This window comes from Phyllostomus hastatus, unplaced genomic scaffold (assembly GCF_019186645.2).
Source record: "Phyllostomus hastatus isolate PE091 unplaced genomic scaffold, TTU_PhHast_1.1 phas_contig_152, whole genome shotgun sequence".
Taxonomy (NCBI): Eukaryota; Metazoa; Chordata; class Mammalia; order Chiroptera; family Phyllostomidae; genus Phyllostomus; species Phyllostomus hastatus.
The window spans coordinates 15,104,667-15,122,338 of NW_025333622.1; the positions used below are offsets into that span (position 1 = coordinate 15,104,667).

Below are 17,672 nucleotides of genomic sequence, written 5' to 3' on the forward strand. Positions count from 1 at the left end.
AAGGATTGAGCAAAAAGGAAAAAGGACTCATGAACATGGACAACAGTGTGGTGATTACAGGGGGTGAGGGTATAAAGTGACCTAATGGTAATGGGAAAAATAAAATAAAAATAATTTTAAAAAACGAATTGTGGTCATAATAAGTCTCTAGCAGTAGCATCTGAACCTTTCTGCTTTCCGAATCATCTGGTCTCTCCTCTTTGCCTCCAAGGCCATCTTTCTAAAACCTTGCTTTACTGTTCTGGAACTCAGGCTTCTGTCTTCAAAAGCAAATTATTTCTTAGTCAGCATTTTGTGTACCCTTTGTCTACCAGGCTCTGGTTAGAACCCTTTGGAATTTCAATCTGTATTTATCCCTTACTGCCATTCCAGACCATCTGCACTCAGATTCAAAGCGACACTTGCAGCTTCTCCCTCCCTCTTTCCTTTCCCTGTAGGCATGCTCTAATGTAGTTAGGCAGTGTGTCCTCAAACTTGACATGTGCTTGTACCCGCCCCACTGTCGCTGTCTTTCTTATTATTTCTGTCAAAATAAGGCTCATCTCTATTCCCCATCCTTATCTTACAGTGATGTCTTTGTCCACTATGGTATTTCAGTATTTCCTGCCCATGTGATTTATCGGTACTTATCATTTACTGCCTCCTCTCATTATTTATATTGCAATCCTACAGTTAATAACACACTACTCTAAACAAAATTGTTTACACAGTTTTTTGATAACCTTTTTAAATACCTACTTATCATGTTGTAAGACGAAAAGAGTTCTGAAGACTGGTTGCACAACTGAACTGTACACTAAAAAATGGTTAAGATGGTAAATTTTATGTGTATTTTACCACAATTAAAGCTTTTTAAATTTTTTAAATTAGCAAGCTAATAAATCAAAAGGCCAAAATAACTCATAGAAACAGCAAAAAAAAAATTTTGCAGACCCTTAAACATAACATAGTTGGGAAAGCAGACACTGAACCTGTAGAAGAACTGATGGACAATTACAGAGCAAATGCCTGTTTAACATACTCTAAACTGTGAAAGGAAATGCTAAAGAGAGAGAAATCAGCAGTCAGGCAAGAGAAAGCTACAGGCATCTTAGTAGAGAAAATAGCTTAAACCTAAGTGAAAACAAGTAACTCAGTGACACAGTGCCCTTGGTGGACAGTGAAGAAAAAACAGATAGAAAATTGTAAGTGGTCAGATATTGGGACAAAAGCATTTGGTGTTGTAAGAAACCTAATAAAAAATGACATTGGAGGAATAGGACAGTATGGAATGATGGGGAGATCAGAGAATGGGTTTTAAGAATAATTTAGGCCCAAATTAAAGTACAGAAGTGTCTATGATAACGAACATGCAGAAGATACAAGCAGGTGGTCATTAAAAACTACGTAGGAAGAACCAACAAAACTTGAATATTGGTCATGGGGAGCAAAGAAGAAATCAAATTAAATAAATGCTGTCAGCCTATGTACCTAGGAATACAGTAATTAACATTAAAACGGAAATTTGTTATGGTGCATGTTATACTTTATTTGGTGTTGACATTTTACATTAAAATATTCCTGAGTCTTGACTTCTGGCCAAGATGGAGGTGTAGGTAGACATACTGTGCCTCCTCACACAACCAAAAGAAGGACAACAACAATTTAAAAACAAAAACCAACCAGAACTGACAGAAAATCGAACTGTATGGAAGTCTGACAGCCAAGGAGTTAAAGAATACACTTTCATCCAGATCAGTAGAAGGGATGGAGTTGGGCAGCCAGGGCAGAGAGGACTCTTGGCAGAGCGGTGGCTGGCGTACCCCAGCTGCGCAAGGTGGCAGCTGCTGGGGACCCAGTGAGGTGGTGGATTGTGGAACGGGGTGCTGTGCGCAAGGTGGCTAGCAGACCAGGCGGTCCTACATTCGCATGCAGATAAACCAGGTGAAACTGGGGAGCAAGACAGACCAAACAACCCAGGGTCCCAGTGTGGAGAAATAAAGCCTCAAACCACTGATTGAAAACACCTGTGAGGTTTGAGGTGCTGGAAGAAACTGCCAGCTCACAGGGGAGTTCATTGGAGAGACCCACAGGGTCCTAGAATGTACACAAGCCCACCCACCCAGGAATCAGCACCAGATGGGCCCAATTTGCTTGTAGGAAGCGGGGGGAAGTCATTGAAAGCCGGCAGAGTGAAGCAAGCGCCGTTGTTCCTTCTTGAATCCCTCCCCCACATACAGCGTCACAACGCAGCCATGTGGGTTGGCCTGCCCTGGTGAACACCTAAGGCTCTGCCCCTCACTGTCTAACAGGCTTGACTAAACCAAAAAAAAAAAAAAGGCCCAAGTGAAAGAACAGATCAAGGCTTCAGAAAAAATACAACTAAGCAACAAACAGGTAGTCAGCGTATCAGATGCACAGTTCAAAACACTGGTAATCAGGATGCTCACAGAATTGATTGAATTTGGTCAAAAATTAGATGAAAAAAATGAAGGATATGCTAAGTGAAATAAAGGAAAATGTACAGGGAACCAATGATGATGGGAAGGAAACTGGGACTCAAATCAACAGTGTGGACCAGAAGGAAGAAAGAAACATTCAATCAGAAAAAATGAAGAAATAAGAATTCAAAAAAATGAGGAGAGGCTTAGGAACCTCCAGGACATCTTTAAATGTTCCAACATCTGGATTATAGGGGTACCAGAAGGAGAAGAGGAAGAGCAACAAGTGGAAAAGTTATTTGAACAAACAATAAAGGAGAACTTCCCCAATCTGGCAAAGGAAATAGACGTCAAGGAAATTCAGGAAGCTCAGAGAGTCCCAAAGAAGTTGGACCCAAGGAGGAACACACCAAGGCACATCATAATTACATTACCCAAGATAAAAATTAAGCAGAGAATCCTAGAATCAGCAAGAGAAAAGGAGACAGTTACCTACAAAGGAGTTCCCATCAGACTGTCAGCTGATTTCTCCAAAGAGACCTTGCAGGCAAGAAGGGACTGGAAAGAAGTATTCCAAGTCATGAAAGGCAAGGACCTACATCCCAGATTGCACTATCCAGCAAAGCTTTCATTTAGAATGGAAGGGCAGATAAAGTGCTTCTCAGATAAGGTCAAGTTAAAGGAGTTCATCATCACCAAGCCCGTATTATAGGAAATGTTAAAGGGATTTATCTAAGAAAAATAAGATGTAAAATGACAGCAAACTCACAATTATTAACAACCACACCTAAAACAAAAAAAAAAAAAAACAGCTAAGCAAACAGCTAGAACAGGAACAGAACCAGAGAAATGGAGATCACATGGAGGGTTATCAACAGGGGAATGGGAGAGGGGGGAAAGGTACAGAGAATAAGTAGCATAGATGGTAGGTAGATAATAGATAGAGGGGAGGTAGGAATAGTATGGGAAATGTAGAAACCAAAGAACTTACATGTATGACAAATGAATGTGATCTAAAGCGGGGGAATGTGGGTGGGAGGGATGTGCAAGGTGGAGGGGAGTGAAGGGGGGGAATAGGATAACTAATAGCATAATCAATAAAATATACTAAAATTTTTTTTCTGAGTCTCTAAATAAAAGTGACCTAGAGAGGAGCTCATAAGATGTTCAGGGACCAAAGTTTGAATTATCAGGCATTTCAGTCAGTCTTGCCCAATAGGATCACCTATAGTCCAGTTTTCACTGAGCTTAATTAATGTATATCTGCCATACTCTTAGTGGGAATTTGTGTGGGAAGTCTGTGTGGGAGTTTGGAGAAAAGAGTAATAAATGAGATGAAAGAGTGGAGAGATATCCTAGTAGTTTACAACTCACTCTGGATAGTTAATTGGTTAAGCAACAAGTAAAAGAGGCATCAGAATCAGGGGAGCAATGAACAACAATAAAAGCAAGGAAAAAAATAAAGTCATAGATACAGACAACAGAGGAGTAGTTACCACGAGGGAAAAGAGGTAGGGAGAGGAAAAAAAGGGTAAAAGGGGTCAAATATATGCAGACAGAAGGGCACTAGGCTTTGGGTGGTGACCACACAATAGACCATGTAGACATCATATTATACAATTGTATAATATATGTCATTTTAATAGTTTCATGTATTTATATGTAATTTATATAATTTTGTTAACCGATGTTACCCTAGTAAATTTCATTTTAAAAAAGAACCTAGATTTTAAATTTATCTTTTTTAAATTATATTTTATTGATTATGCTGTTACAGTTGCCTGATTTTTCCCCTCCCCCCCATCCACCCAGCTTCCCCTACTCCCTCAGGCAATCCCCTCACCATTGTTGATGTCCTTGAGTCATGCATATAAGTTCTTTGGTTACTCCATTTCCTATACTGTATTTTACATCCCCATGGCTATACTAACTACCAACTTCTACTTCTTCCCCCATTCCCCTCCACTCCCCTCCCATCTGGCAACCTTCAAAAAGCTCTGTCTATCCATTTCCCTGGAGCCACCCTGCCTAAACTGTAAGGCAATCTGAGATGGCTGCTACTTGTCCTGGGCTTGGAGATTCTCAAGCTAAACCAAGCTGTGAATCTAATCTGGCTGTTGTTAGTGCCGACCCTGGGCTCACTGAAGCCAGCTGTTGCTTGCCTGAGGATTTAGGAAGTTGTGAAGCCTGAGCCAAGGTCAGCCATTCATACAGAAAAGCATCTTGGGTGGGCCCATAAGTTGGGTGAGGGGTTGTCCCTGGGGGTCCCCAAGACAGGTCCAATAGTGTTTGCCAGGTTGATGGAGTCTCAGATATGGCACCAGCTTGCCAGCTCTCTGGGACAAAGGTTTAGAAAGGGGACATTGGCCTCTGCTCAACTTGATGACAGACATTTCGGTTTTTCCCTGTATACCACTGGTGCCTTTCAATCTGCTACCCTAGTGCTACAGCTCAGAGGAAGTGAGTCTGAATAGGTGAGTCCCTGTGTGGGTTCTGTAAGAGGAGCTGCTTGGGGCTCCTGCAGTTTCTTCCACTAGCTCACTCCCTGCTGGGTTTTGCAGCCAGAAGTTGTGGGGTCTTATCTTCCTGGCACTAGAACCCTGAGCTGGGGGTCCTGATGTGGGGCTGGGAGTCCTTACTCCTGAGACATCCCTCCTGAATTTTGTCCACCACACATGAGTGAGGAACCAGCCCATTCTGCATCTGCACCCTTCCTACTAATCTGGTGGTTTTTTTAATTCCGTAGTTGTCAGACTTCCGTTCAACTTAGTCTCTGATGGTTCTGAGTGATGGTTGTTCTGTAGTTTAGTTGTAATTTTGATGTGGTTGTTTGAAGAGGTGAGTCATGTCTGCCAATGCTGCCATCTTGACTGGAAGTTTTAAATTTATCTTAAAATTGGAGTAAATTAAACTGTGATTATATGTCCATGATAATAATACATCTAAAGCTACTAATTTCATTCTTGCTTTTATCTCTTTCCTGATGTTTTCAGGATTGTGGAATTTATGAAACATGATTATGTAATCATTCAGTTTGAAACATCCATTTGGAGCAAGAGGGAAAAATAACCCTGGAAGCATCCTTTCATACTCTTCTATGTCTTGATTGGATTGGCCAAAAAGTCCGTTTAGTTTTTTCTATAAAATAGAAGACACATTTTTCACTTTCACGAATAACTTTACTGATTTGGATGTTTTGTGTATGTCGGCTATCTCCTGCTTTTGGCTTCTAGTGAGAAGAGGCCAGGAGTGCTGCTAAACATCTCCCAATGCATAAGACAGCCCCACAGCAAAGAATTATTTGGCCAAATGCCAATAGTAGCAAGAAACTTCACAAGCCACTTTTGACATGTTGTATCAGTCACAGCACCTTCTCCATACACCACAGGTGATAAAGATACTTTATCAGAAAGTATCTTTATTCAAAGAAGCAATTTTATTGAGTAGGTAGCTACTGGTTACCACAGGTGGCAAACACAAGGCCCACAGGCCAAATCCAGCCCTTCACCTTGTTTTATTTAGCCCAGCACCTTGTTTCTACCCGGCAGCAGTGCTGAGCTCCTTGTCCCTAGTTAAGGAGTAGTTACATTTATAGAGTCCTAAAATTACATTCGTCCCTTTGAAGGGCACCACGAGGCTGATGTGACCCCCAGTGAAAATGAGTTCGACACCCCTGCCATACACCGCACAAATCTTTCTTGTGTTTCAGTTGCATTTTTACCTTTCTTGAAATAATAAAGTATAATACACTGAATGTGAATTTTCTTCCATCTTAAATATTAAAATGGTTGCACAAAAAATTACCAATTTTGATATTTTTTAAATGCGCACTGATATGACAGCTGTCACAATAAAATCTAACGAAATTGTTTTGCATAAAGTTAAAGACAACTAAGCGCTACTAGAACCATCTTACAGAAAAAAACGGAATGAACTTTTTGGCCAACCCAATACATTTCTCTTAAACATGTACACACACACACATATTTAGCAGTCTCCTAAATTGTTAACCATCATCATTCCAATATTAATTCTATCTCTTATTGACTAGTGATAGAAAGCTAAGATTCAGCAATTATCAAAAAAAAAATTGAGCTGCTTTTGCCTTGGATATTTGCCTCCTATTTCTGAAATTTTCTCAGAAGGGCAAAGAGGACAGGGGAGGTGGTGGTACTATTTCTTTCTTTATTTTTTCAGTCTTACTGTTTCTTGAAGCTCAAATTCCACAGCAGAATACTTTTAGAGACATCTTGATTCTATTAGAATTTGCAGGTCAAGGGGCAGATTCAACTGTTCTGGTAGCTTCAAGCATCGGGAATGGAGTGAATAGACCACTTCACTTAAAGCTGGTTTTTGCTACTATGTACTCATTATGCAGGTAATAAGGCATGTTAGTCATGCAGTTGGGGGTTTCTAATCAGTGTAAAAGTTTCTTTGTCCACATTTTCAATTTTTGTTTTTAACTGAGGAGACAACCTAACAGGACAAAGAGAGTAATTTGACAGGAGGAGCATCAAAGTTTTTATTTTGCTCTGGGTTTGTGGCATCCATATATTTTATTTGCTTATAGCATTCCCTAGCGGCTCATGGGAAATGAAGTCAGAATGTGCTCCACTAACTACTCTTCATTTTCTATGAATATCCTTTAGTTGTCAATTGTTAATCCCCATCAAGGTTCATTTTCTTCAAACCATTATTAGAATTAGAGTAGGTGGATTCCAGATCTCAAGCAGCTGATTCTGATTTTAAAAGGAACTATTCCTGAGATTTTTATTTTCTTTTTCTTTTTTAATTTTATTTATTTATTTTTAGAGAGAGGAAGGGAGGGAGAGAAACATCAATGTGAGAAAGAAACGTTGATCTATTACCTCTCATATGTGCCTCGACCAGGGGCTGAACTCACAACCCATGCATGGGCTCTGATCAGGAATCAACCGACAGCCTTTCACTTTGCAGGACAGTGCCCATCCACCTGAGCCACAGTGGTCAGGGCTTTTTCTTTTTCATAGTGTTCTGTATCTTTCAGTTTTTCTTCAATGAAAGCATATTAATTTTATCAGAAAGTATCTTTTCTCAGAGAAGCAGTTTTGTTGAGTAGGTAGCTACTGAAATAAGTTTTTGTTTTGTTTTGTTTTGTTTTGTTTTCGCAATTTGCTCTTTTTCACTCTGGATTCTATTCCATCTGTCCTTAACATTAAGTTTTTAGTGTACACACTTTTGAGCGCTGTCATTAAAACTTAACTGCATACGATCAACAAATATACAGTATGGTCTTTTCTATCAGATGTATTAAGACAGGGGTGTCAAACTCATTTTCACCAGGGGCTGCATCAGCCTCGTGGTGGCCTTCAAAGGGCCAAACGTAATTTTAGGACTCTATAAATGTAACTACTCCTTAACTAGGCGCAAGGAGCTCGGTACTGCCACTGGGTAGAAACAGGGTGCCAGCCGGATAAAACAAGGTGGAGGGCTGGATTCGGCCCATGGGCCTTGTGTTTGCCACCTGTGTACTAAGGGAACAACAATTTTTCTTATTCCCCAGAAGTTACATTGCCATTGCTACTATTTCACTTTTATATTCTAGCCTGACTTCCAAATGTTTTTCAAGAGGTTATTCTCCCTTATAGTGTCCATTTCAAATTTAGCAAAATTATGGGTCAAGAAAAAAATACTACCTCTATTGCTTTCCAAAAACAAAAGTAAAACCTAAAAGTTAATATATCCATAAATGTTACTGACATCATCCAGAGTTTACATGAATATAAGTGCTGGTGGTAAAAATGGCACCAGGTTTAGACCTTGGTTCAGCAACATCAGTACTTGTGCTCTAAGAAAGAATTCAGAGTCCAGCCTCAAACTTTAAGAGACAGTTTATTTTGAAAGTCACAGAGGTAGAAATGAGCCACAAAAGAAATAGCCTCAGGAAACAAGTTACAAAGGCAAAAGAAAGGGTGATTTGAATCTAGGAGAAAGAGAGACAAGGACAACACACCATGGGGTAAGGGGCAGGGAAAGGCATGGGTGTGCTCCACAGGGAGAGGTCCAGGCTAGATCTTCTTTCCTTAGGGCTTATACTGGTAGAGATCTGAGGGTAGATCTCAGGGGAGAACCTCAATAAAATATTCATCAGCTTTCCAGGTGTGCCCTTCCAGGGCCATGGTCTCTATTGATTGGTAAGTGTCGGGGTAGGGGTCATTAGTCAGTGCAGCTGGTCCTGATGTCAGCCATGGAATCATCACTTGTCTGGCTTTGCTGCTTTTCTGGGCCTGGAGCTGAAACACAACTGAGGCCCAGATGATATCCCTATTGGTTAATGCCAAAGGGAGTGGTTGTGCAAGGGCCCACCTGAGAGTTGAATGAGGTCGCTCTTCAGCCCCTTGTTCCTCCTCCAAGGGGGTCTACTGCATGACTAGAGATGTGCTAGGGAAGGAAAGGTCACCCTGCTTGCAAGGTCCTTGTTTTCCCAGTTTTGCCTGTAGGTAGGTCCCAGGGCTTTCTGGCCTGGTGACCTTCTGTACCGTGCCCATTGTCCTTGCTCCACTCTTGTCTAACTGCCTGTGCCATGAGTACAAAGTATAATCAAAACATTTTATTCTCTTGACCATAAATTGCCCTTTTTTAGGCACATACACGTGTAGAAATCAATGTCAATAGACTTTTAAAATAAGAAGGAAAGTGGTATGTTCATCCATTAGAGGATTTTTAGAGGGTGAGAGCCCCAGGATATGGGAGAGAAAGTGTGATTCTGTGCAATTCAAAGTATATTATCAATGCTCAGTAAGATAAATAGATATAAAATTTCTATTTGAATTGTATATAAAACAAAAAAGACTTCAAATGTATCTTATTAAAAAGACAGTATGCCAGTGGCTCAGCCTCTAGTGCCATATCCCATATTTTAAATTTTAGAATCTGAATTGTCACCTGTTACTGTTTGGGAATGTGACATTTTACCCCAGAGATTAATGGTACCACACTAGCTGACCCAAGTATATCGCTTATAAAAGAATCTGGAATTTAGTCAAGAGTCTCCAACAATATAGAATAATTTTTACTATTTCCTATTATGTTTTCCTTAAGCATAGAGTGGAACTGAGATCCCATCAACTTTATCTTGATTTCAGCAAAGGTGCTCATGACTCAATATAACTGAATTAAAATAGTCTATCTTTATTCATCTTGTGTTTGCCTGCTGCTAACTTGTAATTCTCACAGTGCACAGAAACGCAGCACCTTAATTGACAAAGCATATTTCTCGCTTCAGCTTTGTCAGTCTTTGAGCTTCCTGAAAAGGAACAGATGCTAGCAATCAACAGGAAACTGTGTTGTGACACCATCTTGAACTCCTTCACCTTCAAGCTCATTTCACCACTTAACATATTTTTTTCAAGTGGTCAGTGGATATATTTAGACCATCACTATCCCTCTGGTGTTGACTGGAACTTCATGGAATACACCAAATGCCATATCTTAGAATTAAATAGTGTGGGACAGTGGAAAGCTATACTGAAGTCATTGAGACTCTTCTTCCCTTCTAACAGCAAAGACTAAACAAATCTTCATTTCCATAATGTAAACTAATCTACAGCCTCCCTTGTTCAGAGTTCCCCAGACCTACCCATCCAGAACACAAAATATCCTTGTCAGAATATTCAAGATAGTCTTCCAATTTGTGGCTAAATTAAACCTCTTCCATATGCCTGAATCGAAGCATAATTATCTTAACAAAGGTGGAAGCAAAGTTAAACCTGGGCAGTGCATTCTCAGATTCAACATTTTCTTGTGTTATAAGTTCAGGTCACTTACATAGTTCCGGTAAATCAAATCTGTCTTCTCACAGATGACTTACATAAAAGATGAGCTATTGAGGAACACATTTTAGACAGTGAGACTAATTGCTCACCCACTTCATTCTGATTATTTTGTAAATTCCTCATGTTCACCCCCTACCAAACCCCACCTTCTTTTCCTTCTGGATAGTAACCAAAAAGCAGTTAGCTAAACCACAAGGAATCTGTAAAGTTTAAATTATTGTGTCAAAGTATGCAGATCATTGCCAAATAAAGCCATGACTAGAAATTTAATTTGCATTAATGACATGAAAAGAATTGAATTATAAACATTTAGAATGCCCCAAAAACAGTTGGCTGAGTTTCTGAATACTGTTGACTAACATTTATAATTTGTTGTACATTCTATGCATAAAAATGTTTTCAGTTTCCCTAATGCTTTCTTTTACATGAAAGCAACTGAATAGTTATCAAAAAATGAGCTAAGTGGGTGAAGTGTATACATGACAAGATTTTCCTTAAAAAAATTAGCTTTGTTTACTTTTCAAATATACCTATATCTAGGAATGCTTTTTTCATTTTTTTCTTTTTTTTATTGTTGTTCAAGTACAGTTATCTCCATTTTCCCCCCACCCCATCCATACCCACCTCCCACCCTTGATGCTACCCCCTTTGGCTTTGTCCATGTGTCCTTTATACATGTTCCTTGACAACCCTCCCTCTGTTTCCCCCATTATTCCCCTCCCCTCTCCCCTCTGGTTACTGTGAGTTTATCCTTTATTTCAATGTCTCCAGTTATATTTTGCTTGCTTGTTTGTTTTGTTGATTAGGTTCCACTTATAGTGAGATCATACAGTATTTGTCTTTCACCCCCTGGCTTATTTCACTTAGCATAGTGCTCTCCAGTTCCATCCATGCTGTTGTGAAGGGTGCGAGCTCCTTCTTTCTTTCTGCTGCATAGTATTCCATCATGTAAATGTGCCATGGTTTGTTCATCCACTCATTTACTGATGGGCACTTACATTGCTTCCAGCACTTGGCTATTGTAAATTGTGCTGCTATGAACATTGGGGTGTGTGGGTTCTTTTGAATTGGTGTTTCAGGATTCTTAGGGCATAGCCCCAGTACTGGAATTGCCAGGTCAAAAGGCAGTTCCATCTTTAGTTTTTTGAGGAAATTCCATACTGTTTTCCACAATGGCTGCACCAGTCTGCATTCCCACCAACAGCGCACTAGGGTTCCCTTTTCTCCACATCCTTGCCAGAACTTGTTGTTTGTTGATTTGTTTATGATGGCCATTCTGACCTGTGTGAAATGTTCTCACTGTGGTTTTAATTTGCATCTCTCTGATGGCTAGTGATGCTGAGGCTATTTTACTCCATTTTACGCTTCTGCCTCCTTTGTCAAATATTAATTGACCATAGAAACTTGGGTTTATTTCTCGGCTCTCTATTCTGTTCTATTGTATATCTAAGAATTTTTTATTGAGATGTCAGTATAACAGCGTGATAAAGATATTTAGAGTAAGAAAAACCTACGTGGGATTCCTGGCTACACCCTTTACTTCAAGTGTGAATGTGGGCAAGCTGTGTAAACTCACTAAGCCTTAGTTTCATCACCTATAAAATGGGCATAATAACAGTAGGAACTTCAAAGAATTGTTTGAGTATTAAATGAAAGCCTGACATTTTCTTTCTTTTGCAGGCAAGAAGCTCTTCTGGCTGCCATTAGTGAAAAAGATGCCAATATAGCTCTTTTGGAGCTTTCATCCTCTAAGAAAAAGACTCAGGAGGAAGTGGCTGCATTGAAGCGGGAGAAAGATCGTCTGGTGCAGCAGCTCAAGCAGCAGGTACAAATCAATGCTAGGAGGGTCACTGAGACCAGCTCTCATGCCATTCTCTACCCATGTGCTTGCCAGCTCACATACTAAGGTCTTGTGTCTCATATTAGACTTCTGGTCTTTGTATCTAGTTAAGTTTCTTTTTTTAGGATTTTTGTCTTTTTGTGGTGGTTGTTGACATCCATTACAGATGACCCCATTTTTCCCCCCTTTGCCCACATCCACCCATACCCTGCCCCACCTTTCCTCTAGCCATCCCCATACTGCTCTCTGTGTCTGCGTGTCATACATGCATGGTCTTTGACTAATTCCTTCACCTTCTTTCATCCAGTCCCCTGCCCCTGTGACAGCTGTCTTTTCCATGTATCGTTTTTTAAATTAAATTTATTGGGATGACATTGATTAATACAATCATATAGGTTGCCAGTATACAATTCTGTGATACATTATCTATATACTGCATTGTGTATATACTATATATTGCATAGTTAATCTTCATAAGCTAAGTTTTTATCTTTACAAATCTCCAGCTATGTGTAGGAAATGCAGAGTATTTTTGGTAAGAGGGCTAGTGTAGAAAATGTCACCAGTCTTCTGTGAGAGCATTTCTTTAACTTTGTTCAATGATTGGATGAAATTAGTGAAATTCTGTCCATGTGAAATGAAAAAGGCTTATTTTTAATAGCCAATTAAGTTCCTACTACAGAAGGCACTAAGTGTATTTAATTTAAATGAATTTCAGTTATTCAGGGCTGGGTAAGCTCTAAAGGTAAGAGCAAAGTTTTACCCTTTTCTTTTCCAAATTTAATGATTAATATTTCTGTAAGGCCTTTGATCTGTGAAAATAAAAGCTAAAAATTTGTCCTTTGATGTTTGCATAACAGTGTAAATATATTAATGGACAGAACTTAAACACTTAAAAATGGGTAAAATGGGCCCTGGCTGGTGTGGCTCAGTTGGTTGGAGCATCGTCCCGTAAAAAAACAAGCAGCCTATCGATGTTTCTCTCCTCCTTTCTCCCTCCTATTCCCTCTCTCTAAAACCAATAGGCATGTCCTTGCATGCGAATGAAAACTAAAATGGGTAAAATGGTAAAGTTTGTGTTATGTATATTTTATCACAGTTTAAAAACTAGGGGGGAAATTCTTCTTGGAAAATGAGGGAGAAAGATGAATGCTCAAACCTGAGTCCCCTTCTGCACCATTACTGCTCTTGACTGGCCATTCCTGTGTGATTTGCAGTGTCTGCCATCTCGTCTTCCCTGCGTTCTCAGTCACATGTGCTATGCACATAGGCTGTCCAGATTTGCCCTTCTGCCTGAAGTACTCAGACCAAACGAGTGTTTCAAGGGAAGGAATTTCTTTTCTATTTTGGGTGATCAGTCAATAGTTGATAGCCTTTTTGGCATAATATTTAATGTCCAAATTAGCAAGAATCCATATTTACACTGTAAAGATATTTTCTTTGTTTATAGACCAATACTAAGACTGCTTAAAATAGACTTTATTTATGTGGCTGACTTTGCTGAGAAAATACAAAAAGATGCCCCTTTTCTATAGTATTTATAGATGACCAACAAAAACTACCAACCCATTGCTCACTTACAAGTGAAAGAAGCTTTTCCAATGTCCTAAAATGATTTGTCACAAGAAGAGAACATCATCCAATACTTGGATGGCTGTTAAAGTAAAGCATAAAGAATGTGCTTATTATTAAAGACATCTGTCCAGTTGTTTGAGACTGAAATTTGGTTTATCAAAGCTGATAATATGAGAAGAGTACTCACTGCCATGGACTAAGGGATGGGGAAAATGAGGAGATGCTGGTCAAAGGGTACAAAGTGTCAGTTACACAGATGGAGAAGTTCTGGAGATTTATTGGACAGCATGGTGGCTACAGTTAATAATGCTGCACTGTATATTTGAAATTTTCTAGGAGGGTAGATCTTAAATGGTCTCACCACAAAAAACCAAAAACAGAATGGTAAGTATGTTAGGTGATGAAAATGTCAGCTTCCTGGTGATAATCATTTCACAATGTGTACATATAGTATTAAAACACCACATTGCACACTTTATATACAATTTGTCAATTATCTCAATAAAGGGAGGAGCTAGTAATATAAAATAGGAGAATATTATTGAGGAAAAGCTTTTACTAGTTTGTGAGTAATATATTTAGCAATATCAGTTCTCTTAACTAGTAGTTAGGCCAAAAAATACAGACATATGATTTGACTAGTTCATGGTCCCTCCACCTTAAGGACAAAATAGAATAAAATGCCTAGCTGACTAGAATATGTATCTTATTCACAGTGGCTTTTGATTGCTTAGCTTTTGATTGCAAGACTGTATGTTTTCGTTAGTTGAAAATTAATAATATTAATTAGTCCATGATTAGAAAGGAGTCACTGAAAAATTTCTAACATCTTAAATCTAACTATATGCTTTGACTATTCTATAGTGATGTGACCTTTGTATGAAAAAAAATGATGTAGTTCTTAGGAGTCCTTCCTAACAGTGTTTTTCTGTCTCCCTTCCATATAAAGTTTCACATAGCTGCCTTCTCAAAATGTGTCTGGGAGAATTTCATATTTTCTCATGGCTGAGTAGTATTCCATTGTAAATGTGTATCACATCTTGTCTGGGACATCATGCTAAGCGAAGTAAGCAGGCAGAAAAAAAGTCAAGAACCATATGCTTTCACTCATAGACAGGATATAAAACTAAAAGTAACAAATGAACAAACAAGAAAACACAAATAAAAACTCATAGACCAGAGGGAGGGGGGCGTTGTAAAGGGTAAAGGGCGCCAAATATATGGTGATGGGAGATTTGATTTTGAGTGGTGGGTACACAATGCAACATACAAGCGATGTGTCACAGAATTGTACATTTGAAACCTATTTGATTTTATTATCCAGTGTCACTCCAGTAAATTTATTTTCAAAAATGTGTGTGAGATGATGTGAGCAGAAGGAACTCGTCTTGCCAGATACATTTTGATTCTTTAATTTCTCTAAGTACGTTTACTAACTTTTCGACAAGGACACCCTCTTTCAGAAAGAGGATGTGGCATCAATGTTGTCTTAATATAAAGCTTCTGGTCCTTGAATTGCTGGAATGTGCCTCAGTCCAAAGGCCATTTTCTAACAACGAAGCAGTCCTCACTGACCAGGCCCTCCAGTGCGCAGAGCGGCCACTGCCCGACAGGCTCTTGGCACTGACTCCTGTTGTCAGAGAGAGGTGAGGCAATGGGGTTTGTGGATTTGGAGGTCACCCTGTAAGGTGGTCCCCACTTACTTACACACACACACCCCCAGGGTGACTTGTCTCCTTGACTCATTCATGGCAAAGCAGCACTTAGAGCAGCTGCATCAGAGGAAGGAGACAGGGCTAATGAAAAACATGAAAACTAAAGGTTGTCTAATAAACTCCAGATGTGCTATGGTTGGTGCCAACCAGTGTGTTCAGATTATATGAGGGGGGACCCCCAAAACCCTGGAATTTATTTATAAAAAATTGTGTATTCTTACATGTTTAAATTTCAGTCACCTTTAAAGTGATGCAAAACACCACTCAAGACATTTTTTCCACTCTCAAAACAGTTTTTGAACTCATCAATTTTGATGTCTTTTAGTGCTTCTGCCATTTTTTTGTTTCACTGCTTCCATATTGGCAAAGTGTTTCCCTTTGAGGACTTTTTTTTTTATCTTTGGGGGAAAGTATATTGCTCAGGACAAGATCCGGTGAATAGGGAGGATGGGGTATGAGGTCATGCCATTTTTGGTCAAAAATTGCTGAACATTCAGTGTGGTATGGGCAGGTGTGCTCATAAATCACCCATCATGAAATGGGCAAACACATTGAAAGAGTCTTAAGGCAAAAACAAAACACTGAAGCCAAACGCAGCCTCTCCCAACAACACCAACTGGTACTCTGATACAGATGGGTTCCTAGAAGACTCATCTCATGGAGGGAGCCTGTACTACAAGGGGCCCATCCTCCAGAAGATAATTCTAGGTTGCTTTGGGTCCTCTTTTGTAATTCAGTTTATTTTATGTTTAGAGATGGCAGGACTCTCAGGACTAAACGTGCTGTGGTAAAACAGTACACACCCAGGAATGCTTCACATTTTGTCTACTTTGGGCAGTCTGCTAATCACTACTAAAAGTATCAGCTAGCTGGAAGCCACCTCCCAAAAGCTCTGGCCACCCTGAGTATTTGAGACTGTTCCAGTTCAGAGTGATTGTAGAGGAGAGTTTGAGCCCCTAGATCCCTACCTGTGGGTAGTGGAGAGATGTTCTAAACCTGCTATCCAGGTAGTAGCCTGTCTTGCCAGTCTGTTTGACCTTTACCTGGAGTTAAGAGAATCACCCACTTAAGCTCTAATACTGCTGAACCCTCATCACCTGTGAACATAACAGATGAAATAATGAGCAATTATTATCTACCTGAGAGCAACCAGTCACAATAGTCACTTCAGGGTATTGGTTCAACATTTCTTGTTAAAGAATAGTGAACACCCACTGGAGATTCAGACTGTATTAATCTGGGTGCTTTTCAGGATAAGTTGATCTGTGGAGAAAACAAAATAGAAAATCATTACACTTTAAAAAAATAATCTGGACTGCTCTGCCTGTAGAGTAACCTTCTCTATGCTTCACTGCATCAGTAATAAGCTCTTCCACTTTAAGCTCTAAAAATAAATAAATAATTAAAAAATTAGATCTGACCAGTGTGGCTCAGTTGGTTGAGTGCCATCCCTTAGAGCTAAAGATCACTGGTTTGATTCCCAGTCCAGGTTCAGTCCCTGGTCGGGGCACATATGAGAGGCAACCAATCAATGTTTCTCTCACACGTTGATTTTTTTTTCTCTGTCTCTTTCTCCCTCCCTTCCCCTCTGCCTAAAAGTAAGTAAATAAAATCTTTTTTTAATAATTAAAAATAATCTGAAGAAACCCCCTCTGAAATACTAATTTTTCATAATCAAAGATTACCCTGAAAATTAGCACTTGATGGTGGTGTTTATTATACATTTTTCAACTTTTGAGTACCATAGACAAATGCTCTACTTTTTATAAAATTTATTGGGGTTACATTGGTTAATAAAATTATGTATGTTTCAAGTGTACAATTTTATAATGCGTCAACTGTATATTGTATTGTGTTCACCGCCTGAAGTCCAGCGTCCTTCCATCACCAGTACTCTACTTTAATAGGATAATGCAAAATTAGGACTAAGTAAAATAAATAGATAATTTAATGAACATAATGAAAAACTCAAAATTTTGATTGGCTGCTATTTAAAAAATCAGTTGTTTCTTCTGGATTACATCACATAAAATTTTTTAGGCTTTAACCTTCTCAAATATTAATTTCTCATAGTCATGATTTAGTATGAAAAGTATTGTCAGCATTTAAAGCTATGAATCTTTATATCATCTGTAGTCCATTCTCCTCTAGGATCTCAACTATTCTCATTGATCAGGTATTAAGACATCTCTCAGGATATCTATGTGATACTGACACCAAAAATTCAGTTGAATTTTTAAAAGATTTTTATGAAATCAGGAAGGCCTCACATCTTTTATTTACATACTTTTAGTGTCTGTAATGCTTT

At 39.1% G+C, this 17,672-nt stretch overlaps 1 protein-coding gene across 10 annotated transcripts in view; it reads left to right on the forward strand.

Annotated features, from left to right (window-relative positions):
* Positions 1-17,672, forward strand: part of ERC1 (ELKS/RAB6-interacting/CAST family member 1) — a 564,233-nt gene that overhangs the window by 410,384 nt on the left and 136,177 nt on the right. For all 10 annotated transcript variants that reach the window (XM_045830450.1, XM_045830453.1, XM_045830452.1 and 7 more), the window contains one exon: positions 11,915-12,059. In XM_045830450.1, the coding sequence (XP_045686406.1) occupies positions 11,915-12,059 (145 nt within the window). The remainder of the gene's footprint in view (positions 1-11,914; positions 12,060-17,672) is intronic.